The sequence below is a fragment of the Zootoca vivipara genome, chromosome 17 (genome assembly GCF_963506605.1).
Source record: "Zootoca vivipara chromosome 17, rZooViv1.1, whole genome shotgun sequence".
NCBI lineage: Eukaryota > Metazoa > Chordata > Lepidosauria > Squamata > Lacertidae > Zootoca > Zootoca vivipara.
The window spans coordinates 3129668-3154824 of NC_083292.1; the positions used below are offsets into that span (position 1 = coordinate 3129668).

The following is a 25157-nucleotide window of genomic DNA, read 5'->3' on the forward strand; positions in this document are numbered from 1 at the left end:
GGTTGGACTGGATGGCCCTTGTGGTCTCTTCCAACTCTATGATTCTATGAAATGTTTGCTATATTAATTATGTCACACCACATGCCTCATTCCTGGCTACATGAAGGGCAAAGTGTTCAGATAAAAGGTTTTCTCTGGTGGCAGCAGGAATGAAGGAGGCATTTAGTGGAATATCTAGAAAAAATGTTTCCTAGCTATACATATTGGGTGAGGTGGGAAGGAGGTGCAGGAGAGTGGGGGCAGTGCCAGAGCTTCTCAAAGCAAAGGGGGCTGTGGGGGTGGCATGAGAGTGTGCAAAAAGTATTCACTAGTAGGTTGGACTAGATGACCTTCCTGGTCCCTTCCAACTCTACAGTTCTATGATTCTATGGACACAGCCCATTGCACCGGATCCAGACTAAGAGCTCATCCACACTTTGCTTGCCCCTTGCCTTAAAAAAAGGGGTCCAGTTGGGGGGGGAGCAGAAGTGGGAATGACCCTTAAGTTATTTGTGCTTCAGCCTCATTGATAGTGTGAAAAGTTTGTGGATTCAAGTCCTGTTGATTCAGATAGGAGCTACTTGCAGCTAACTTGCAGGGGCGTGGCCAGGATTTCTGTTGGGAGAGAGCAGGACACCCACCTGCCATCATCCCATGTCTGGCTCTGTCTAGCAGATTCGGAATGAAATGTCTCAACAACAATTGCTTTAAATTACTTTATTTTGGCTCCAAGTGCTCAGAAAAATCTGTCAAAGTCTTCAATCAGTTGAAACTATGAAGTTTGTAAACTTTATGAATCTTATTTTCTATCTTTCTCTTTTAACCTCCTTTCTGTTCTTTTTTATTTCTTTTTCCTTCTCTATTTCAACCCCCCCCCCACTTTCTGTGTTTTTATTGTATCTAGATAAAAATCTTGGTTTGGTTGAAAAAAGGGAAATAATATTAAGCTTTGTATTTTTAAACCTTAATAAAATTTTATTTACTTGATTTAGGGAGGCAGCTCCCCCCCCCCCCGGGGGCTATGCTCATGCTAACCTACCTTCCTGTGCATGTCTACTCAAAAGTAAATACCACTCAGATCAATGGGTTTCACTTTCCAGTAACTGTTTATAGCAGGTTCCCCCACAGGCCACTTGAAAATTGCTGATGGTCTTGGTGGACCATTTAATGATTTTTCTGCCTGTTGCAGCAATTGTAATGCCCTGTGCTAGATGGTGCAGGATTCATAATTGTGTTTTTACTGCTTCTTTTATTTTTTGCATTATAATTTATTGTGTTACAATTTGCATTCCACAGAATTCAAATTGTAAGATAATATAATAAGCAAAGGAAGTGATAAAAGTACACTTAAAGATCCATATGAGTGTGGACACACTGCAGTCAGACCAACTGAATAAAGTTTATAGTCCACAGTTTGGGAACCTTTGGTGTGTAGGATTGCAGTATCAGCCTGCATCCAGCCGGGTGACATTCATTTGAACATGTGCAATATACCACGTGGGAAAATTGGGAAATGGGTGAAGATAATTTTTTTTAATTCCATTCATATTAACTTAATAAAATTTTGTGTGGACTTTGAAATTGAAATGCTTTTTCTTAATATAAATGGCCACCAGTCTCCAGGCTTTAATTCACATTCTGATGATTAGCTGCTGTTGCTTCTGAAGTTGCAAACTCAAAAAAGTTTAGCTCCCCTCAAACCTTGTTACTTCATTCTGCTTTTCTTGGTAATACACCAGTATGAATCCAGTTTTCCAGCCCTTGGTGCTTTTCAAAGAAACAGTCCAAGAACTGTGAAATTTTGGGAGGAGCTCATGATTTGATATAGGTTCACCATTTTGGGGAAGGGTGGGGAAAATATTTGTCCCCGGGAGCTGGATCTTTATCTCCCCACACGCTTGCGAGCCGACTTTGACAAGTGGGAAGCGCCACCCACCTGTCAATCATCCAATGTCATCATTAACTGCCCACCTGGCAAAGTTGTCTTGTGGGGTAGGGTGGAGGAGATAGTATCCAGGAAACATCACCAAGCTGGTTTGAACTCTCCGCTCACCTGTCGATGAGAGGAGACTTCAGTCCTGTTCTCTGCAGCAACATGTTCCCTGCAGCGATCTGAACAGTATTGCGCACACCCCAGGGGAAGTGGCAGAGCCAACACAGTATTGAACCCCGCTCATCAGTTGATGTCACTCGCCCATGGGAGTGCTGTCAGATGTGGTTTGGGGAAAATGTCTCATGGGGTTCCACACCCCTGATCTTGGGGAAGGGCCATAGTTCGGGGTAGATCACATGGTTTTCCTACAAAAGATACTTCGTTCAATCCCTGACATTCCCAGTAGAGTTGGGGAAACACTCTTACATCTAAACCCCTGCAGCCACTGCCAGTTAGTGCCAGGGTCTGACTCAGGAACGTAGTTGCTTCATGCTGTCTTTCTGCCTGTGAAGTCTTGAAAGCCTTTGGAGAACAATATCTTCAAAGCGTGGGGGTAGGTGAAAAATGGATGACCTCAACAAGCATATCTAATGCTTCAGGAGCCTGGCTTCACCTCCCTCCCCTGATCCTTGGCTCTCTCCTTGACCTCCAGTAGCGGAACAAATGTATGCAATATAAGTGTATATATCCAAATGCATTTAATTTGTATAATTTATACCAGCTGCCAAAGTCTGCTCTTTTTCCTAGGATGGATATTCCTTGGCTCTGTCACTTAAAAAGTTTGACAGCACAGCATTTACATAGGCCACCTGGTTCTGTTATTCCTTTTTAAGTTTGGAAATGCCCAAGAACCTCCCTGTGTAATATTTGAGGTTGTGAATCATAGAATTATAGAATTGGAAGGGATCTCAAGGGTCTTCTAGTCAAAGCCCCTGCAGTGCAGGAATCTCAATTGAAGCATCCATAACTCCAGGTGTGGTTAGACCAAGGCAGAATAGAGTGGTACTATTACCTTACTTCCCTTGATCAGGACACTATACTTCTCTTGATGCAGCCTAGAAAGCATTTGCTCTTTTTGCTGCTGCATCACACCATTGACTACTTCCTCCTCCTCCTCCTCCTCCTCCTCCTCCTCCTCCTCCTCCTCCTCCTCCTCCTCCTCCTCCTCCTCCTCCTCCTCTTCTTCTTCTTCTTCTTCTTCTTCTTCTTCTTCTTCTTCTTCTTCTTCTTCCTTCTTCCCCACCCATCTGGCTGTGTTTCCCCAGCCACTTTGAGTGACTTACAACACATAAAAAATGGTAAAATATTAGACATTTAAAAGTCCCTGATACAGGGTTGCTTCAGATGTTTTCTAAAAGTCAGATAGTTGTTTATTTCCTTGGCACATGATGGGAGGGTGTTCCACAAGGTGGGCATGACTACAGAGAAGGCCCTCTTCCTGGTTCCTGGTAACCTCACTCCTTGCAGTGAGGGAACTGCCAGAAGACCTTCGGAGCTGGGCCTCAGTGTCCGGGCTGAACAATGGTGGTGGAGACGTTCCTTCAGGTATACTGGACCGAGGCCGTTTAGGGCTTTAAAGGTCTGCACCAACACTTTGAATTGTGCTTTGAAATGTACTAGGAGCCAATGTAGATCTTTCAGGACTGGTGTAATATGGTTTTGGCGGCCACCCCCCAGTCACCAGTTAAGTGTGTGGTCTACTGAGATTCCTACTACCAATCTTATATTGGTGCATCTGGTTCTACCTGCCCTAATGTAGAACCTGACATTTGTCCCTCTTTAAATCCTCTTCGTCGTATCTGACGAAGTGTGCATGCACATGAAAGCTCATACCAAAATAAAAACTTAGTTGGTCCTTAAGGTGCTACTGAAGGAATTTTTTTTATTTTGTTTCGACTCAGACCAACACGGCTACCTACCTGTAACTATATCCTTTTTGTTAGTTTTGGCCCAGTTCTCCATCTGTTAATCTTGAATCCCGATTCTACATTCTGTGGCATTAGTTACCTCTCTCAGCTTAGTGTCATCTGCACCCCCTCAATTCCTTCTTCCACATTGTTTATAAAGATGTTGAAGAACAACGGGCCTAGGACAGACAGAACCCTGCAGCACCGCACTTGTCCATTTTTTCCTGGATTATGAGCAACCATTAGCGAGCAGTCTTTGGGTTCAGTCAGTCAACCAGCTACAAATGCACCTTATAAACACCAGGGATAGTTTGCTGCTCTGGATATTAGGGCTCTTTGAGGATGAAATAGTGATGTCTCGTATTTCTTTTCATTTTCTAACCTCGATCTGTAAATCCATCTGAGCTCCCTTCCTGATGCCCTCTTGTGGAAGAGCCACTCACTCTCTGCCTTGCCTATCTTGTTCTTAAGAGGCGAGATATCACTTGAAGCCAAGAGTATCTTTACTGAAGAAATGCACACATTTGTGAAAAGCCTGTGACTCTTTGCTTAGCTGGAGGGAGACGGAATCGTATGTTTCCACATAGGAAGTAGGAGGTTCACTGGTGCACCCACAAGCTCTGACATGTGTACGTATTCAAAGCACTTTGCACACAATATTGCAGCAACCCTGCAAGGTAGGTCATTGTGCCCATATTATGTATGGGAAAGCAATACCTCAGCAGCTTCAGCCCCCTAAGGCAACCTATTGACTCCATGGCAGAGGCAGGATTAGAACTGGCAACACTTCAAAACTTTCACTCTAGCTACTATACTGCATAGTGACTCACATGCAGAAAATGCATGATAAGTGAAGCACCACTGTTCGCACTTGCCCTGTGAATAGCTCAGCTGGTAGAGCATGAGACTCTTGGTCATGGGCAAAAAAATTCTGCATTTCTGGGGGTTGGACTAGAAACCCCCATGGTCCCTTCCAACTCTATGATTCAGTGTGGAGAGATCCAGGTCCTCTGCCCACCCACACACTGCACATCCTGCCTGAACCTCTCAATTAAGTTAACCCCCCCCCCCAAGCATGGTGCCTACCCCATGTGCTGGTCACTTATTGGTGTGGAGAGCCTTGACCTCTTTTAACAGTTACCATTGCATGCTGCTCCAGAGCTCCAGAGCCCTTGCTTTGCCTGGAAAGAGGGCAGATGTGCTCTGGACGAAGTCCACCTCTGGGGCAGAACAGGGGAGCAACAGGCGGGGCAAGCTCAGCTGTCGGGTTTTTTGCCTGCCCTTGCCAAGAAAAACCCCTTTGATTCACATCAGAGCAAAGGAAGCTATTAAGAAAAGCTTTGTTTTCCTGGATCGCTTCCCCCTGCTGTTGACATTCAGGGGAGAGAGAGAGGAGAACGGGTTGCCAAGTTGGCCGCACCCTTGTCGTCTTGGGCCAGCGCCACGCTGCTTATGAGCGCCCTGTCTAGAGGTCACATTCAGACGAAGAAAACTTCTGGGTCACCTGGGGGCAGGATCAGTGGGGAGGGAGGGGGAGGTGGTGGGGAGGGAGCAGAGCTCATTTGGCTCTAGCCTTGGAACAGGCACCCAGCTCTCCTCCTCCTCCTCCTCTGCCATTCCCTCAGCTGACATGATGAGCGAGTGAAGCAGGTCAGCCGTCTGTGCTTTTGGCAGCACCCGTTGAGCATCTCCTGAAATCTGCCTCTCACAGCCTCCTCTCCCCCCCCCCCCCAGCGCTGCTGAGCAAGGCAGAGGAGGATTGCAAGGCGGGGGGGGGGGAAGAGGGGAAAGCGTAACCAATCCGAAAGAACTTTCCAATCCACCTTAACAGATTGTAGTTCCAGGCAGTTGGAAACCTCCGAGGAGCTAAGCAGGTGGGAGCTTGACAGAGAGAAAGAGAGAGAGCGCTAGAGTGCTGTGGTGTTTTTTCCCCTATCGGGTCCCCCCCCTCTTTCCCCCCACCAGCCAACGTGGAAGGAAGCAGCAGCCCCAAAGCAGAGAAATCCCAGCATGGGTGCCCCGCAACTTCGCACAAAGGAACCCAAGGAGTTGTTGACCTCTAGCCTGGCTTCGGATTGTGCTTAAAAAGTGCTGGAGAGGAGCGCGGCATGGCTTTTCCAGTTTGCTTTTCCGGCTACCGGAATGGAATAGAAAAAAGCCAAGAAAGCAGGAAGGCGGCCAGAGAAGAGGGCTTTTAATGCCCTATTTGCTCTCTGTTGGTTTTTTGTTTGGATTTGTTTTGCTCTTTCCTCTCTATCACGACTGACTCCCCCGGAGAGCTCCCCTCCTTCGCCTGCCGCATGTTTTCAGTGGATTTGCCAGCAGGCGAAGCTGGGAGAAGAGAATGTAAGTCTTGGGTCATTAAACAGACTCGGGGTGGCAGTGGAAAATTGGAGTGTGTGGTGCGGGGGACTCTCTCTCTCTCTCTCTCTCTCTCTGTGTGTGTGTGTGTGTGTGTGTGTGTGTGTGTGTGTGTGTGTGTGTGACAACCCTGTAAAGCTGTGTGATACTGTATCTTTTCAAGCCAATTTGGACTTGGAGGTTTCTGTCTTTGGGTTTCTTTTTTCAGCTGGAAGCAGCAGGAAAAAGTGCTGGTGTTTTTTTGTGCACATCACAACCTGAAGTCAGTACCCTGTACCTGTGATAGTGATTTATAGGTTGAATGTCCCAGCTTGCGTTTATATGGGAAGATTGGGGGGAAGGTTGCAGTGGGGAGGGATTTGGGTGACAGGGTGATCAGCATGGGCCTGTTTGTGCCATGTAACTCTGGGTGTTCCCTAGCAAGAATGAGGGTGGCTGCTGACACTTCCCTCCCCAGGCAAGTGCGTGTGTGGATAATTATAGTTTTGGGAAGCAGGTGTTGGTGTTTTGGTTTTCGTTACTGTAAAGATAAGGGCAGCTGTACCTGCCAGTTCGCTCCTGCAGGGAAGACTCAGGTGTGTATGCTGGAAACAAGACCCATCCACATAAGAGGGAAATGGGACACCTGTACAGCCAGGAGTATCAGATGCGGGAACACCGCCAAATACTTGGGAGGGCTATTCCTGCTGGGCATGCACCGTGAACTGTAGAGTGCCATGGCTTGTGAGGGAGCACCCTGCAAGAGCCAGGTTGTGGGGTGCTGTGTGCATGCACCCAGAATGGACTTCCATTTGCTTTCTCCATATTTGTTATCTTTTAATCTCATGTCATCACACAAGCGTAGGGCGACCTACGTGGCTGGTTGGATCCCCCCCCCCCCGGTTATTAAACATCTTTAGGTGCCAGGCGAAAACATTCCTCTTCAACATGTCATTTTATATGTGTTTGTGGGAGAGGGGTTATTGTTTTGTTTTCTTTTGTCCTGGTTTTATGACGTACGTTTTGGTTTTATTCTGTATTTTTATGCTGTGAAATCTTCGGATGAAGGGCCATATACAAACTTAATATATAATAATGATATTGTTGTCACCACAACCCTTTGGAGTAGTAGACTAAGGTTGCCTAGTGTTTGGGTGGGAATTTGATTTCCCACCAGGTTTACGTCCAGCGCTTTGGAAGCTAGTCTGGGAGACACAGGTTCAAATTTCTGATGAGCCATGAGCCTTGCTGGGTGGGTGGCCTTGGTTCAGTCACACTCTCCCAAACTAACCTACCTTACAGGGTGAATGTGAGGATATAATTAGAATCATAGAATCGTAGAGTTGGAAGAGACCACAAGGGCCATCCAGTCCAACCCCCTGCCAAGCAGGAAACACCATCAAAGCATTCCTGACATATGCCTGTCAAGCCTCTGCTTAAAGACCTCCAAAGAAGGAGACTCCCCCACACTCCTTGGTAGCAAATTCCACTGCCGAACAGCTCTTACTGTCAGGAAGTTCTTCCTAATGTTTAGGTAGAATCTTCTTTCTTGTAGTTTGAATCCATTGCTCCGTGTCCGCTTGGAGTGCATTGAGTGGATTAGAAAAAAAGGCAGGGTATAACTGTAAGAAAAAGATAGTAATCATGACACTGAGCTCCTGGATGGATGATTTGTGTTCTCAAAACAAGGGCTTGCTTTTAAACATGTGCACCTGCTGTTAATGTGCAGAGCATTTTTCAGTTTCTGATTCAGCTTCACAACAGACCTCTCCAGCAGTCCATTAAAATATTTCCATTGTCAAAGAAGAGGAGCTGATTCCGGGAGAACTTAACTTCTCCAGCGCAGCATAGATAGTGTATTTTGGGGGGTGGGGGTGGTTTGGCTGAGGTTAGGCTTAAGGCCAGACAGTTTAACCTACTCTGGTGCTCTTTCTTTCGAGTTGTAAAAGGTAATCTGGGACTTTGTGTGTTTTTCCACACAAGTTTTTTGCAAGATCTGACTGCAGTGGATGCAAAACTCAGTATGCTGAGAAGCTCAATTTTTGTTCTTTTAGCAAAAAAACAAACTGACCAATGTTCTAGTCCTTGTGGCTATTATGGGTGAGCTGGGGAAAGCAAAATAAGTTTTCAGCTGTAAGAAGCACTAAGAGAAGGCCCTGTTTGGACATTTGTTCCTCCACACAATGCCAATCACATGGTGAAGGAAGTGGGGGATGAACTCCCCTTCTATCAGCAGCTGAGGTGGCACAGTGGGTCAGTGCATCTGGCTGTTGACCAGGGATGGCTGTGGGCAGGATTCCTGCATTGCAGGGGGTTGGACTAGATGACCCTCAGGAGTCCCTTCCAACTCTTAGATTCTATGTTCCCGGATGACTTTAGGGGCCTGCACATTTTAGCATCATTTAAAATCCACAAGGAACTTATTCAAGCTGATTTGGACTCTGCCCTGCCTAAGACCACTGTCCAACTCTCAGGATGAGATGACCCCAAAGGCAGCAGAGGGGGAAGGGAGGAGAACATGCTTCCTCCCCCACATGATTAACATATGTCTGAATAGGAACAAGGACTTCATGTGATGCCCTCCAGATGTTGCTGGGCTACAACTCTCATCCTCCCTGAGGATGGTTTGGCCATGGCGGCTGAGGCTGGTGAAAGTTGGCTATCACTGGGCTAGAGATTGCTTTGCCCCTTGCTCTTTTCTCTACCTAAATTGTTCAAGAAAAAAACACACATTCATTTTTCATAATTCATGTAGGTTGCAGAATTCAGACTTTTAAATAATAATAATAATAATAATAATAATAATAATAATAATAATAATAATGCAGACATTTGTTTGCTTGTTTGTTTTTACATCCTACTTGCCTGCCTTTGGTCCCAGCTTCCAACCTGCTGTCTTTAAATAAGGGTGGGTAGGCTATTTGAGATGAGGGAGCTTCTTATGAAAAGCAAACGAGGTTGTGCTTTCTGAAAGGGCTGTATGTCTTGGCCTAAGATGGGATGTGCCTTTGAAAGGACTCAGAATGTTTAGAAGGTGATGTTGCTTCTCCTCCTTGAAGTTTTGGCCATGGACTTAAACACACAGTAGAATGAGGAGCCAAGGAAGCGGCAGAATGGACAGTAGCATTTCAGAACAATGGTAGAGGATCCCGTTTTTAAATGCTCTCTTGCATTAAAAACAAGAGCACCTCCCTGCAAGGAGAAAACTAGCACAAAGAGTGAACTTGGGTTTAATGGTACCTCCCACCTGCAGCCTGGAGGCAATGTCAGGACTAGACTCAGCTATCCCATTCTCCTGCATGTGTAGATCAGGCCTTGGTATGTGTTTGACGCAAGAAGTTCTTTGAACTGAGATTGTGGGTCTTTTCCCTGACTCCTAGGGCTGAAGTCACCCCTTTACTAGATCTAGTTTCTGAAAGTATTTTTGTGTGGTCCCTGTTTATCCTTCCCAGTTTTGGTGAAGCTGTGTCTCCAAAGGAGAAGCAAAAGTTGCAAAAGGGAGAGAGAAAGAGACTCCCAACCTCAAAATGCTTTTGTATGCAATATCCTAGCATGTATATATTAAATCAATCCCAACAGTGATATATAAAATAGTATAAGCAGTCTACATGTCCAAATAGGTATCTAAACAAGACTGATTATGTCATGGTTTAAATGTAGAAAGGGCAGTGAGATCTTCAGGTCACTGAGTGGTGGTGAGTGTTTGTTCTTCCAACCTTACAAGGTAAGTCTTTCTTGCCACTATAAGGCTCACAGGATCTGCTTTTCTGCTCATTTGCTAGTCCCCAGCAGAGTTAGCTGTGTGGCAAACTATACTTCCAGCCCCACTATTTCTTCTTGGGGTGGCAATAGCAGGCAATCCTAAAGGCACCTTGCTTGGTTGGGAATGGGACCGTAGTCCAGCAGTAGAGCACAGCGGTAGTCCTTACACCCCAGAGGGGTGGTCTGGTAAGAGGACCTATCTTTGAGGTCTTGATGGCAGATGCTGCAAGCATATTGTTGATGCTTAGCAAGCCTGAATTGGTTTCTGGAGGAGAGATTTTCCTGGAGGACATGCTGCCCTGAGCACCTGAGTAGGAAAGATAGGATAGTAAGGCAATACAGGCAACTCGCAGCGTACGATGAGTTCATTTATGCGATCTCAACTTTACGTGGGCTAAATGGAGAATGGGGGAAACCCGCCATGGAAAGAGCCTTTTAAGCCTTGCTTACCAGGCCACAGGGGAAGGTCTTGTGAGCCCCCTGGGACACTCCCAGTGCCACCCTGCATCCTTCCCAGAGCCCAGCAAGTGATGAATCATGGTCTACAACAGGGACGTCTCAAGTCCCAAGAGACTGCGATCTACTCACAGAATAAAAAAACTGGCAAGGTTCAGGTCAAAGTTGTTGAGCTTTTTTTAAGGAAGAAAGTCCCATTCTTCAGAGAAAAATGCCAAACTTGAGTAAAGGGGGAAAGTCGCTCACCAAAAGATTGCTAAGGAAACAATCTGCCTCACAGCAAAAACTCCAGCGATCATGCAAATATGGAGGAGGGGGCAGGGCCGGATGTTTTTATGCCACCGCAAAGGAAAATGAGCCTGCAATCAACCGGAAACTCCTGGGGATCAGCTGGTCGATCCCAATCGACCTGTTGGACATCCCTGGTCTACAACATCTAGGACCGCTGTGTTGAGGAAAGCTGGTCCAATTCCAACTGGCAGTTGCTTTCTAAAATCTCAGACAGATATCCCCGCCCCCCCCCCCAGCCAAAGTGTAATTCAATATTATTTCAACCAGCATCTACTCTGTGGAGCTCCCCTTCTTAGAGAGGCTCTACCTTTGCCATCCCGCCCTCCCCTCCTCACCTTTTTGGTGGACAGGTAAAGTTAGAAGGGTTTCTTTCTTTCCATTTAGAAGGCATTTTCTGCTGGGCAAATATTTTTTCCCTAGCTACATTTTATATTTTTTCTTGGGCTTTCTGTTGGACTTTTTGTGTACCAGTTTTTCTGCTTCTCTTGCTTGGTTAGTGTAAATGATTTTTTATCACGCTGCATTTCTTTGTTGCAGACACATTTTTAATTTTCAACATTTAATTTGCAATATAAGTCACTTAGAACTGTGTCATAGCTGCCAAGTTTTCCCTTTACTCGCGAGGAAGCCTATTCAGCATGAGGGAATTTCCCTTAAAAAAAGGGAGAACTTGGCAGCTATGAACTGTGTTGGTGTTTTGTCCATTGTCGTCTCCCTCCCCTGGCAGTATCTAATAAATCTCTGAGTGAGTTCTTCCTTCTAGACGGCTTAAACATTACCTTTATAACGAAATGTACAAAAAGAAAATTCTGTCTCAAATGCCAAACCCTTTGACTCAGCTGCGTAGCTGATGAGTGTCTGCCAAACTACGTTGGGGTTTTTCCAGGGGCTTTTCACCCATCCGATTGGGGTTCCTTTGTGGAAGGATGTCCCAGTGCATTTCCTAACAGTTGAGAGTTTGCTGGAAAAGATAACTCTGATGTCCGCAAGGGTTTTGTGGTCTCTTTGCAATTGCAAACTGCCCTGTGATCTTCGGAGGGAGGTTGGCATATAAATTTAATAAATAATAATAATATTGCTGAAAAGGGACTCCAATATTGTTATTTTTTTCTGATATGGTCCCTGGGAGGGACTGTGGCTCATTGGTAGAGCACATGCTTTACACGGACAAGGTCCCAGGCTCAATCCCTGGCCTCTCCAGAAGGGCCTGGGTAGGTGGCCAGTCTAAAACCCCAGAAAGCTGCTGCCAGTCAGTGTTGACAGTGCTGAGCTGGATGAACCTAATGGCCTGACTCTGTGTAAGGCAGCTTCTTAGGGTCCCTCCCTTTCAATAGAACACTCTTCCTTTTCACATATTGGATCCCCTGAAGAAAAGTGAAATGCTTCACAGAGATTTAAAGGCTTCTCCTTATACCCCCCCTCCCCCGTTAATAATACCTTCTCACAGTTCATTGAGTTTGTGGCACTGCTATATAGGCAGCTTTCTTTTGATGAATAGATCCTTTGAAACCCAATTGTTTGCTTTTGTAACTTTGATTCATCAGGGGACCTCAGTACAGGTAGCCTCCGCCCATCCTCCACACCAGCACCTCCACAGGTGAGAGCGGCAGCAGTGGGTCAGGTGGGGGAAATGAGGAAGTGAGCGGGATGGAGCAGTTAAGGCTCAGCGATGACCAACAGGTGGAGGGGAGCAGGCAGCCGCTTCCCTTGCCTGATTTAAAGCGTGCGCCGAAACGTAAGAGTGGGGGGCGGCGTTTTGGGGTTCCCAAACTCTTATGCTGGATGCATAGCAGGAGGCGTCCACTCCCAGATTCTGCAAGTGACTGAGAGGTCATGTTCTTTACCATCTTTGCACTGTAAATACTATGCACAATAAAACTTTTAAAGACAGAGCAGACTCGGATGTTGTTACTCAAGAGTAGCCGCAACAGCACCCTTACAATAACAAATAGTTGGAAAAATTGTTTGACCTTTTCATGATGTGCTTTTATTTATTATCAATTGCTTATTTATAAATCATTGCATTGTTTTATTTGATATCTGTTTTCTACATGCAGTGTTATGCTGACCACATGTTTGATGTGGGGCGTTTGTGTATGGGGGTGGACGCCAGAGAGAGAGAGAGAGAGAGAGAAGTAGTAGTAGTAGTAGTAAAGGTAAAGGGACCCCTGACCATTAGGCCCAGTCATGACCGACTCTGGGGTTGCAGCGCTCATCTTGCATTATTGGCTGAGGGAGCCGGCGTATAGCTTCCAGGTCATGTGGCCAGCATAACAAAGCTGCTTCTGGCGAACCAGAGCAGCACATTGAAACGCCGTTTACCTTCCCACTGTAGTGGTACCTATTTATCTACTTGCACTTTGACGTGCTTTCGAACTGCTAGGTTGGCAGGAGCTGGGACCGAGCAACGGGAGCTCATCCCGTCGTGGGGATTCAAACTGCCGACCTTCTGATCGGCAAGCCCTAGGCTCTGTGGTTTAACCCACAGCGCCACCCGCGTTCCTTAGTAGTAGTAGCAAAAACTGTATACACAGTTCAATGGCGGGTGGAGTTGCCAAAGTCCCTCAATCCCTCACAGTTCAATGGTGGGTGGAGTTGTCAAAGTCTTTTTCCCCAGATACCTGCCACCTTTCCACCCCCTTAAAATAAATTATTATTATTATTGCTAAGCACGTGAAGCTGAATGTGCACATGTTAAATGTGTGTTAGTTGTAAGTTACCTGTATAACATGCTGGTTGTTGCTGCTGCTACTACTGTTTTTAAATAGAGCTTTGTGGTCAATATGACCTGTTATCTATCAGCCATCATGAATTTTTAGTTGTTTTATTGAATTTATTTCAGTGGCTGAGCACATGCCTTGCCTGCAGGAATTCCCAGGTTCGTCTCCTGGCACCTTTATCTAAACTGCCTCTATCTTATCTGGATTGAGGTTCAGTTTATTGGCTCTTACCTAGTCCATTACTGAGGCAATACAACTGCCCCACCTGCAGATGTAAAGGAGAAGTAGAGCTCTGTGTCATCAGTATATTGCTGGCAACATACTCCAAAACACTGGATAACCCAACTCAGCGGTTTCATGCTAGCATGTGTTGGGAATGGTTGACTTGTTTTCCATCTTTTGTGTTGTTCTTTTTATCACTCTCTCCTAAGGTGAGCCATCCAGGGGGGAAAGGGCAATGTGAGTCTTGAAGGGACATTAAAATACACAAACAAATAAAGGGCTAACAGAATTTGGGAACCTTTGGTTTTGGAGCATTTGTTTTAATGCAGGATTTTCAGCACGCTGGCAATTTTAAAATAGTATTTTCTCTTGGGCTGCATTTTCATGTGGAGTGTGTAAAGCATGTGTGGACCCGTTCCTTCCCATAACCGCCCCCTTATGCAGCTCCTGTTGGCTCTGGCCCCTCAGGGGGATGAAGGAGGCGAGGTTCACAGGCTCTGCGTCTTCTCAGCCAACCTAAAACTTCTTCTCAGACCTGAACAGTGAGGAAACCAGGAGCCTCAGGAAAGGATGGGCTACACCTGGGAATGACTGGGCATGTAATACATCTTTCCCCAACCTGGTGTTCTCCAGATGGTAACCCCCATTAAAAAGGTAAAGGGGCCCCTGACCATTAGGTCCAGTCGTGACCGACTCTGGGGTTGCGCGCTCATCTCGCGTTATTGGCTGAGGGAGCTGGCGTACAGCTTCCAGGTCATGTGGCCAGCATGACAAAGCCGCTTCTGGCGAACCAGAGCAGCACATGGAAACGCCATTTACCTTCCCGCTGTAGCGGTACCTATTTATCTACTTGCGCTTTGACGTGCTTTTGAACTGCTAGGTTGGCAGGAGCTGGGACTGAGCAATGGGAGCTCACCCCGTTGCGGGGATTCGAACCGCCGACCTTCTGATCGGCAAGCCCTAGGGCTCTGTGGTTTAACCCACAGTGCTACCTGCATTCCAAATGTATGTTGCATTGGCCAGGAATCGAACCCAGGCCTCCTGCGTGGCAGGCTAGAATTCTACCAATGCCCCCATTAGCCCCAGCTATTTAGCCAAGGGTTGAGGATGGTAGGAGTTGGAGTTCAAAGAATCTGGAGGGCAGCAAGCTGGGAAAAAGCTGCATTGCAATGTAATATATGGAAATAATTGGGGGGGGGAGTTCCTGTAATTGTATTTATTTATTATTTATACAAATTTTATTTATAAAAATAAAACGCAAATTTATTAACAACGTCTGTATAAAGGTAAATAAAACCTCTATGGGAGGGAATATAGTGTTCCCCAAAGATTGGCCCTGTCTGCGGTTCATAGCAGTTGGGTCTGACTTGCTCTCTTCAGAGGCTTGCCTTCCTTCTGTTTACCTTGAACAGTTTTTTGTGCCTTGAGGTTTGAGTGCAAGGGCTTCTGGAGTGTTTGAGCTCCTCTCCTCCCTGATTGCTGACACCCATGCAACACATCACTCACCTGGGTGTGGAGCTGGATTCAAAGCATGAGATATTCTTCTTCAAGGACTTTTTTGCTGTAGGTATTGCCCACATGTTTTGAAACCTATCTTTGCAGCCATGAGTGCTAGAAGTATGCCTATTTGCTCTTCTTCTTTTTAAATGAATACTGAGATTCAAAGTAGACATTTTGTGATGGAAGAGCAGTGTACAGAGAGCACTGACTCAAAATATCTCTTTTGCTGGTCTTCTTTCCCATGCTGTTGCAAGGGGCAGTACAGACAATAGCAAGTTTTGCTGGGAGCTGGGGGCATGGCTATACATTGGTTCCAGTCCTTCCTCCTGGATGGTGTTGGGGGATGAGTGTTCAGACCCCTGGACTCTCACTTGTGGGGTGCCTCAGGGCTCCATTCTCTCCCCCATGCTTTTAAACATCTACTGTATATGAAGCCAATGAGAGAGATCATTAGGGGGGTTGGGCTGAGTGTTCATCAGTATGTGAATGATACCAAGCTTTACCTCTATTTTAAATCAGAACCAGTGATGGTGGTGAAGGTTCTGTCTGAGTGTCTGGAGGCAGTTGTAGGAGGGATGGCGGCTAACAGATTGAGGTTGAATCCTGACAAGACAGAAGTACTGTTTTGGGAAAACAGGGGGCGGGCAGGTGTGGAGGACTCCCTGGTCCTGAATGGGGTAACTGTGTCCCTGAAGTACCAGGAGCACAGCCTGGGAGTATTTTTGGACGCACAGCTGTCCATGGTGGCACAGGTCAATTCTGTGTCCAGGGCAGCTGTCTACCAGTTCCATCTGGTACGCAGGCTGAGACCCTACCTACCCGCAGACTGTCTTTTCAAAGTGATGCGTGTTCTAGTTATCTCCTGCTTGGACTACTGTAACGCGCTCTACGTGGGGCTACCTTTGAAGGTAAACTGGAAAATACAATTAATCCAGAATGTGGCAGCTAGACTGGAGTGGCTGCCAAGACCATATAACACCGGTCCTGAAAGATTGACATTGGCTCCCAGTATGTTTCCGAGCACAATTCAGAGTGTTGGTGCTGACCTTTAAAGCCCTAAATGGCCTCAGCCCAGTATACCTGAAGGAGCGTCTCCACCCTCATCACTCAGCCTCACTGAGGTCCAGCTCCGAGGGTCTTCTGATGGTTCCCTCACTGCGAGAAGTGAGGTTACAGGGAACCAAGCAGAAGGCTTTCTCTGGATTCATGCCCACCCTGTGGAACACCCTCCCACCAGATGTCAAGGAAGTAAACAACTATCTGACTTGTAGAAAACATCTGAAGGCAACCCTGTTTAGGGAAGTTTTTAACATTTGATGTTTTATTGTGTTTTTAATATTCTGTTGGGAGCTGCCCAGAGTGGCAGATGGGCAGGGTATAAATAATAACTGTTGTTGTTGTTGTTGTTGTTGTTGTTGTTGTTGTTGTTGTTGTTGTTGTTGTTAGAGGCCAATGTGACCTACTGATCACAGGAGATTACCCCCCCTTCCTTCAACAACAATCCCTCACAGGAATATAGGACGCTGTTTTATACTAAATCAGATTAAGGGTCCACCTTGATCTCCACTGACAGGTAGTGGCTTTCCAATGTTTCATACAGGGGTTTCATCCCAGACCTACTTGAAGATGCCAGGGATTGAACCTGGGGACTTCCACATGCAAAACAGATGCTCTACCACTGAGCTTCAGCCCTTGTTTGAAATGCTCCCCTCCCTCCCTCCCTCCCTCCCGGCTTTAATTCTAGTTTCAACCCTTCTGACCGTATGTATGTCTCACTGATCTGCAGGTCTCCTTGAACATGGGCGTAACTGGTCAGCCATTTCCAGGATGGTGGGATCCAAGAGTGTCTCCCAGTGTAAAAATTTCTACTTCAACTACAAGAAGAGACAGAACCTGGATGAGATCCTGCAGCAGCACAAACTGAAAATGGTAAATGCAGTGACCTCTCAGATAACATTTTGGTTAACTTTTGCACATCTTCCAAGATGAGTCTGCAGTGTCTTGTTTGGATTTATTTACCTCCTGCAGAATTTACCTGGATATACAGTAGAGCCGTTTCACACTGTCCATAGTAACAAAACCCAGGTTTGCCACTGAGAGTACAGTCAACATCATATCTCTTCACAATCTTGGTTCTCTGTTGAGTCCACCTGCGTAACAGTTTTCTTTTCTGAAAAGACATTATTTTGTCATATTAACCCTTTTACATGTTTAGGTGTATCCTCAGAAAATCTTAAAGCTCGCATCTTTTAGAATATGTAAATATATATACCATGTGTAGTGGCCACTGTCAGGATGTTTCTAGGCTACAATGGAGGAATACATATTTATCACTTATAGTTGAAGTTCACATCCACACCATACAATTCTGGGATCTGTAGTTTGTTAAGGGTGTGCAAATTGTAGCTCTATGCGCGGTAAATTGCACTTCCAGGATTCTTTGGGGGATGCCGTGACTTTTAAAGTGTCATAAATGTGCTTTAAATGTGGATGTGGACACACAAAGGTAGTTGAGTTGATGTTCTTGAATTGAGTGAAAATACTTCCAGAAACAATGGTTCACATGTGTGTGTAGTGAAATGTGGACTTTTTTTTTTTTTACAGTACTTCATTTTCCTCTGGAACATTTACCGTCTCATAAGTAACCGTGAGAATGGGTGCCAACTGCAAATACAATATTTAGGCAAGCTTGGCAGCTTTAAAGTTTGTAGTTCTGTTTACTAGATAGAAGTGGAATAAGCATGCTAAATTATCCCACTCCCTAGGCCAGGGATAACCAATATGGTGCTCTCTGGTTGATGCTGGACCACAGCTTTCCCCATCCTGACCACTTCCCACGTTGGCTTGGGATGATGGGAGTTGTTGTCCAAAGCATCTGGAAGGCACCCCATTGGCTACCTCAGCTCTAGGGCATCAGGGGGAATTATGATGCAAACTGAAAAATTCCCAGTACAAAATATCCTAATTTGCTTATGAATTTATTTATTTTAATTTCTTGAATGTTCACATTACTCTTTGTGGCACATGAGAGAAGTAAAGAAAATGTGCTTTGTTGCTGTTCAGAGCACTTTCATTTGACCCTTTCATTAAGTGAAGGACCAGTGATTCCTGGTGAAGGGCCAGTGAGGTGGTGATGACTCCATTATTTTTATCTGCCTTGGGCCATGTTGACATGTATGTCTTGGACAAGTTGCTTTTCAGACAGTGGTGGTTTGAATTACATTGTTGTTGTTGTTGTTGTTGTTGTTGTTGTTGTTGTTGTTGTTGTTGTTGTTGTTGTTCTGCTGCTGCTGCTGCTGCTGCTGCCCTCCCCCTCTCTTAGAAATTCCACGCACTTCTCCTTCTTCATCTTTTCTTGCTGGCATTGCTCCTGTGCCTTTAACAGCAATGTGATAGACAGAAAGTAAGCAGGTGAAGCTTTTAATGGCATGGAGATAATTGGAAAGGAAAAGAGCATCCTGTTTACTTTCTATGTCGGGAGCTGCTATTAAAGGCACCAGAGGAGAGAGCAAAGGCAGAAGCTTTCCTGCCTCCCCTGGACCTATTTGTTTATTTTACTAGATTCAGATATTGCTTTATTTTTAAAAAAATCCACACACCTCTGAGTGGCTCACACAGAATTATATAAAATATTTATCAGAAAATACAGATAAAATCAACAGACTTAAGAAACAAGTAGATGGAATAGAAACACCAAAATAATGACAAAATCAAGTTTTTAAAAGTTTAAAAATAGGCATGCTGAAGCTTGTCTAAAGAAAATGTTTTTAGCAGGTATCAAAACACCATATAACAAAGGTGCCTGCCTAATATTGACAATTGACATGGGGATCAAAGAAGAATTGAAGGGAGCAAGACAGTTGAGAAGCAAGTTGGAGGGAGAGAAAAGGCAGTTATAATTGTCATCATTTGCTCCTTGATTGCCTTGCCCTCTTCAATCCTTCTTTGATCCCCTTGGCAATTGTCAATATTAGGCAGGTGCCTTCATCTCTGTGCTGGTGCCTTCCCTTAGTGCTCTTTCTCTTTTCTCTGCTCCTTCATGGGATGCTTCCCAAATTGTGATCCGCCTTTCCTATGAAGACTTGCCTAACTTTCTCACTAATAGCCTTCAGTTGACAGGTTAAAACTCAGCTGCTTCAGAGGGCATTTGTGACAAATTAATATAGCTGTCCCTTATGGCTGGTCTGGTGATTTCTGTGTTTTTTTGGCAGCAACTGTTTTCTTATTATGTTGTTAAACAAACTTTTGGATCCTGAAAGATGGACTGGTTGCTCATTTTATAACAACAGCCCCCTCAGCAAGACTAGAACAAGACAAATGGTGGGAACATGGCAAAGGACCTGTTTTATAGTAGGACCCTGATGATGAAACTCCCTCCCCAGGTATGTCAAGTGAGCCCCTTCATTGCCCAGCATCCAGCAAAACATTTCTGTGCCTCTCAGCATTTGATGGTTTTTGTTGTTTAGACAACTTTTAAAAAGTTGGCGAACTCTTTTTTTGAGGTTCTATTCCTCCATTCTTAATTTTATCTTCTTGGAAATTATTTTTATGTTTGTTTTATCCACTGCCTTGAAGGCGTTATGACCAAAAAGTCATCTTTTTAAAATCATAGAGAGAAAGAGAGAGAGAATGGTAGAAGTAAATGACTTGGAAAGCAAATATCACACTGCAGGTTTTTGCATCCCCTGTAAAGCTGCAGGAAGGTGAGGAAGTTTGCTACATGGCAGTGTTACCTCACACTTTCGCAGAGGAGGTGTGTTCTTCCAGCTTGAGATAAAGTACTAGGAGTATCCCAGCTGTTCTGACATGGGAGAATTATTAAGTTTTTCCCTACCTACTTAAAAGTATTGTGTTTGAGGCTGTAGATCAGGGGTTCCCAAACTAAGGCCCGAGGGCCGGATGCGGCCCAATTGCCTTCTAAATCCAGCGCACAGACAGTCCGGGAATTAGCATGTTTTTACATGAGTAGAATGTGTCCTTTTATTTAAAATATTTCTTTGGGTTATTTGTGGGGCATAGGAATTTGTTCATTCCCCCCCAAAAAAAATATATATTCCGGTCCCCCCACAAGGTCTGAGGGACAGTGGACCCGCCCCCTGCTGAAAAAGTTTGCTGACCCCTGCTGTAGATGCTGTGGTGGAGGTCATACATTTAAGCCCAGTGTGGCTAGAACCTGCTAATGCTCTGCAAGCACTTTGGAGACACGGGAGGCTGCCCTGGAACTGCCGAGCACTGCAATTACTGCTATTTCATTTTAAAAGCACTGTGGGGGTTCCGGGCTTCAGTGCTAATAGAGCTCTCCCGCCTGGCCCAAGGGGCGCTTCGGAAATGCCACTGAGCATTGCCGAATGCAGGCATTTCTCTGGCATGCTTACTAGCTTGGGAGCGTAAAAGCCTTTTAGTCCCGCCAGGATCTTTAGGGCAGCTCAGGAGGAGTCGGGACAGGGGAGGGGATTTTGGATGCAAGTTAGCAAAGCTGCCTTCCAGCATTTCACTAGGGCCAGTTTTAAAGAAGTGGAGCGGGGAGCCATCTGTAGAGAGAACAACAGCAGCAAAAATGAAATGCAAAGGTTACCTTCTGCTCCTGTTCTCACTAGAGGAACATTTTTAGAGGCCTGAAGCCAAAGCATTGGCTAGTAGTTGTTTCAAATCAGTCTGAGAGATGTTGCCTAGCCTGTGCTCCCTAGCCAAGCACATCTCTTTATCCATTTTCTTTCTGTGTTCTCTTATTTTGAAGTCTTCCTATGGCCTCCCTTTCCATATGAAAATCGCTGCCAGATCAGACCAAGTGCATCCAAATCCAGCCTCCTGTTTCCTACAGTGGCCAACCAGATGCCTCTGGGAATCCCACAAGCCAGTGCATGAGTGCATTTGCTGTTCCCTAGCAACTGGTCTTCACAGGACCCTGACTAGTAACCAATGATAGTCTTGTTCTTTCTCCCCTCCTCTTCCATGAATGGGTCTAATCCTGCTTTTGAAGCCACCTAAGCTTTTAGCCATCACCACTACTTACACCTGCAAATTCCTTAAGCTGACAGTGCAGCTTTCTCTAGTCAGCTTCTAATCTTATGCAACAGGGATAAATGATTGCCATAGTTCCTCTGGACAGTTCACTCACACTCCTTTCCTAGGCCCAGCCTACTTTTCTTGGCCTTCCTCCTTTTCTCCTAGGTCTCTATGGCTTCTGCTCCCTTCTTTCCTAAGCCCTTGCACCTTCTCCCCCTCCTCCAGCTTAGTGGTTCGGCCAGTGTAGGGAAGTCTAGGGGCTTACCTGGCAGTTTGCCAGCTTACTCCCCACCAAAGGCACAGGCCTGGGGAAGGGCATGGAAATTGTGCCTTTCTTGCCGCCTTGGTGGGGGAATCCTGACACTGGCATGGGCCATCGCAGCAAGTTGCAGAGCCCCCTCCTCAGTCGGCTGGCAGTGCTGCATGTTAGTTTGTGCAGTTGGGGCACAAGGACACCACTGCTTGGCTCTCTGTCCTAGCACAACCACTACCCCCCTCCACACTCCCTCTGCTTGCCCCGACAATGGCTGTCAGCTAATGTGCTGACTGAGAAACGTCAGGCGAGGCTCTTTGTGGTTGCTTTCCCCTGTTTCCCCCCACCTTGACCAATTTCCAGAGAGAGTAAAGGCCATTGACTTAAGGGGGCTTACTTCTGAGTAAAGTGTGCACTGAGGTGCAACCTCCAAGGTAGTGCCTTTCTTCTGGCACCTTGTTGCAAATAACAAAAAGGCAAGTGAGGTATTGTCAGAAGCTCCTGCCGTTGGCTTGCCAGATTTAGGCTGCAGTCTTGTGCACCCAGTAAGCCCTATTGAACTCGGTGGGATTTACTTTGGAGTAGATATCTATAAGCTTGTGCTGTTAAACAGCCAGTTTGAATCATTTGTTATTATTAAATTATGTTATTTTTTTCCTGGAGATTTGGGTGTGGGTGTGTGCAAGGGAGCCTAGATATGCCTCTGGAGATGTCGGAGTATTCCAGTGGAAATGGAAACAATTGCTAATGTTCAGACTATGTGCAGAACAGAAATCAACCCAGCAAATGTGATAGATATTTCAGTCGGCAAATGACGTGTAATCTTTGATGTCTCTTCCCCCCTCCTCCCAATTTTCATTGCCCATCATTTGGATTGAAACGAATGAGGTAGAATAACGTAATGACAACATAATTTATGTAATTCATAGAATCACAGATTTGGAAGGGGTCACAAGGGCCATCTAGTCCAACCCTCTGCAATACAGGACTCCTTTGCCCCATGTGGGGCTTGAACCCACGCCCCCAAGTCTCATGCTCTACCTGTTGAACTATGTAAGCTACGTGAGTTTGCCACAGCAGACAGCAAGACAGATAACATAGGTCTTAGCAGAAGGTAAACTGCATCATAACAGAAACAGCACTGCATAAGACGGGGGGGGGGGAATGATGCCCTCTCACACTGCTCGATCAGTGGAATCCTTGCCTTTCTGTGACATTAGAGTAGCTCAGCCAGTCACTACCATTTATGCTGTGAACTGCCCTGAGATCTATAGAGAAAGGGCAGTAAAGATATGTGTGTGTGTGTGTGTGTGTGTGTGTGTGTGTGTGTGTGTAAACTGGGCATGTGTGTTCGTCTCCAATGTTCAACGAAACTGCTTGACCGATTGCATTCAAATGTGACTATGAGAGCAAGCCCATTCCGTTTTTAAAGACAGATGTCACACCTGGGCCATGTAAAACCCCAAAAACCACATGTTCCAGAATTCACAAATCAGACAAAGGTGCATGCTGGGAAATAGAACGGAGAAGCAGCGTCTCCACAGCAACCAGCTGAAAACAAGGCCACAGCATTGACCAGTCGGAAGAACTGACTATGCCCCAGTGGATGAGCCCGGGGGTCGGTGGGGGGAGGAGTCAAAAGGGGTCCCATTTAACAGACTAAGCCACAACAACGTGTGGCAGGGCCAGCTAGTAAATATGAATAAATAAAATTCACCACACCCACAAAATCCTCAAGTATGTTACAATATAAATAGTGCTCTTCTGTCTTTTATTTTTATTTTTATGTCACTTGAGAGAACCTCCCCGACGGCTGTTTTGTGACAGACTTAGTTCGGGGACATGCCAGCATACTTTTCTCTCATGTTTGCATTTCAGAAATCTTACATGTACAATTCTCTAGCTCCACTTATTTCCCCCAGCTTCCGTTCATTGGATGTAGCATCTTAACTCCTTCATGCTAATTGTTCGGGATCTCCATCTCTCTCTAGTTTATGTCATTAGCCTGGATTGATAATCTTCTTTGGGCGAACAATTTGAAGCAGTGGCAGCCTTGGTTTTGTTTTGTTTTGTTTTGTTTTGCATAAGGACAATGAACACTCAGCTGTTCCTGGTTGCTGCTCTTTTCTGTTTTGTTTTTTTAAAAAAAATGCTATTGTTTGTTGGCAGCAACAGATGTTATATAGCTGAATACAAAGCGGAGAGACAAAATCTGCAGTTGATCTAGCAAACTGTTTTCCTAAACATATTTGCTGCTTAACGTGCGTGAGTGTGCACACTCAAGTGGAGTGGCCACATTCTGAGCAGGAGGAGGTGCCCAACAGCAGAATTAAGGGTAATTTCTTGCTGCTTGTAGTCTGATTGGCTCCAGTGAAGCTATCCAATGAAGCAATGAAGGTCATGGGAGAAGGCTATAAGGGCCTGCATTGTTCTAAGTCGCACCTTTGGTTTGCCTGGCTCAGTGCACCACTCTCTCAGATACAGTGGTCAGGGCCAAACCTACCATTAGGCAGAGTGAGGCAACCTCCTTAGGCAGCAGATCTTGGCAGGCACCTATCCCCTAGCTCAGTACAGTGGTACCTCGACTTACGAAAGCGATCCGTTCCGCGGCGCCCTTCGGATGTCGAATCCTTCGTAAGTCGAAGTGTCCATTTTCTGCATGCACGCGCACGGCAAAAATACTTCCGGGTTTGTGGACTTCAGAAGTCGAAACCTTCGGAAGTCGAGGCATTCATAAGTCAAGGTACCACTTTAGTTCCCAACTGCTGGTCGGCACCATTCATATAACAAAAACTACCATAGAGATATCAAAATTGTCAAAATCAGGGGTCTGCCATACTTAGCTAATTGGGAATCACTGCCCTAGTTGTTTCCCTTGGCCATTCTCTCTGTTGGAAGATGGAGCTGTGTGTGCCATGGGCCCTGTCCTGTGCCCCCTCAGTGAGCCTACTGCTGGCATGTTGAGCTAGGATTCAGCTGCCAGTCCAGTCGGCTTCACTGTACATGCAGTTGTGTCCTTCACCTCAGGCAGAGAAATGTCTTGAGCCAACCCCAAGAAGGGTTTCTTATACTGATTTATGCTTCTAGTCTTTGGTGATCCACCGCCTGTTGCTGACAGGCCCTGTTCTTCCCTTCTGTATCCGATGACTTCATAGGAACACAAAAACATAGGAAGCTGCCTTGCAGAGTCAGGCCATTGTTACATCCAGCTCAGTGCTGTATACACTGACTGGCAGCAGCTCTCCAGGGTTTCCCAGGCCTGCCCAGAGATGCTGGAGACTGAACTTAGGGACCTTCTGCGTGCAAAGCAGATGCTCTACCACTGAGTCACAACTCTTCTTCTGGTTTAAAACCATGGCAGCCTAGAGTTGACCAAAAAGCCCCCACCTCAAAGCCACCCCCACCTTCATATAACAGTTGTGGGCCCTGATGAACCCACCTTTGCAAATGCCTATTTTTTCTTTATTAATAAGCATGTGCTTTATTTTGTCGGAATACAAATAAGTAATAGCATATTTTAAACAACAGCGTGAAACTAATCTACAAGCCAACAGCTGGCAGATGTTGACCAAGTTCAGGTCCTTTGTGAGAGAGGCTGTTTTTCATAATTTGCCAGTGGAAGCTAAGCAGAGTTGCAGCCAAGGAATCCTGCAGTTAGGCTTACTTCCAACTGAAGCAGTAAACTTACATCTCAGCCTAAGTCAGGACTGCTTGTGGAAAGTCACAGATGGGGAGAAGGATGCTATCCAGGTGTTGTTGGACTACAACTCACATCATGCTGGCTGGGG

General features: G+C 45.7%; 1 protein-coding gene across 16 annotated transcripts in view; it reads left to right on the top strand.

The window, feature by feature from the left end:
• Positions 1–25157, top strand: part of NCOR2 (nuclear receptor corepressor 2) — a 355605-nt gene that overhangs the window by 237284 nt on the left and 93164 nt on the right. For all 16 annotated transcript variants that reach the window (XM_060269894.1, XM_060269902.1, XM_060269904.1 and 13 more), the window contains one exon: positions 16897–17039. In XM_060269894.1, coding sequence (XP_060125877.1) covers positions 16897–17039 — 143 coding nt within the window. The remainder of the gene's footprint in view (positions 1–16896; positions 17040–25157) is intronic.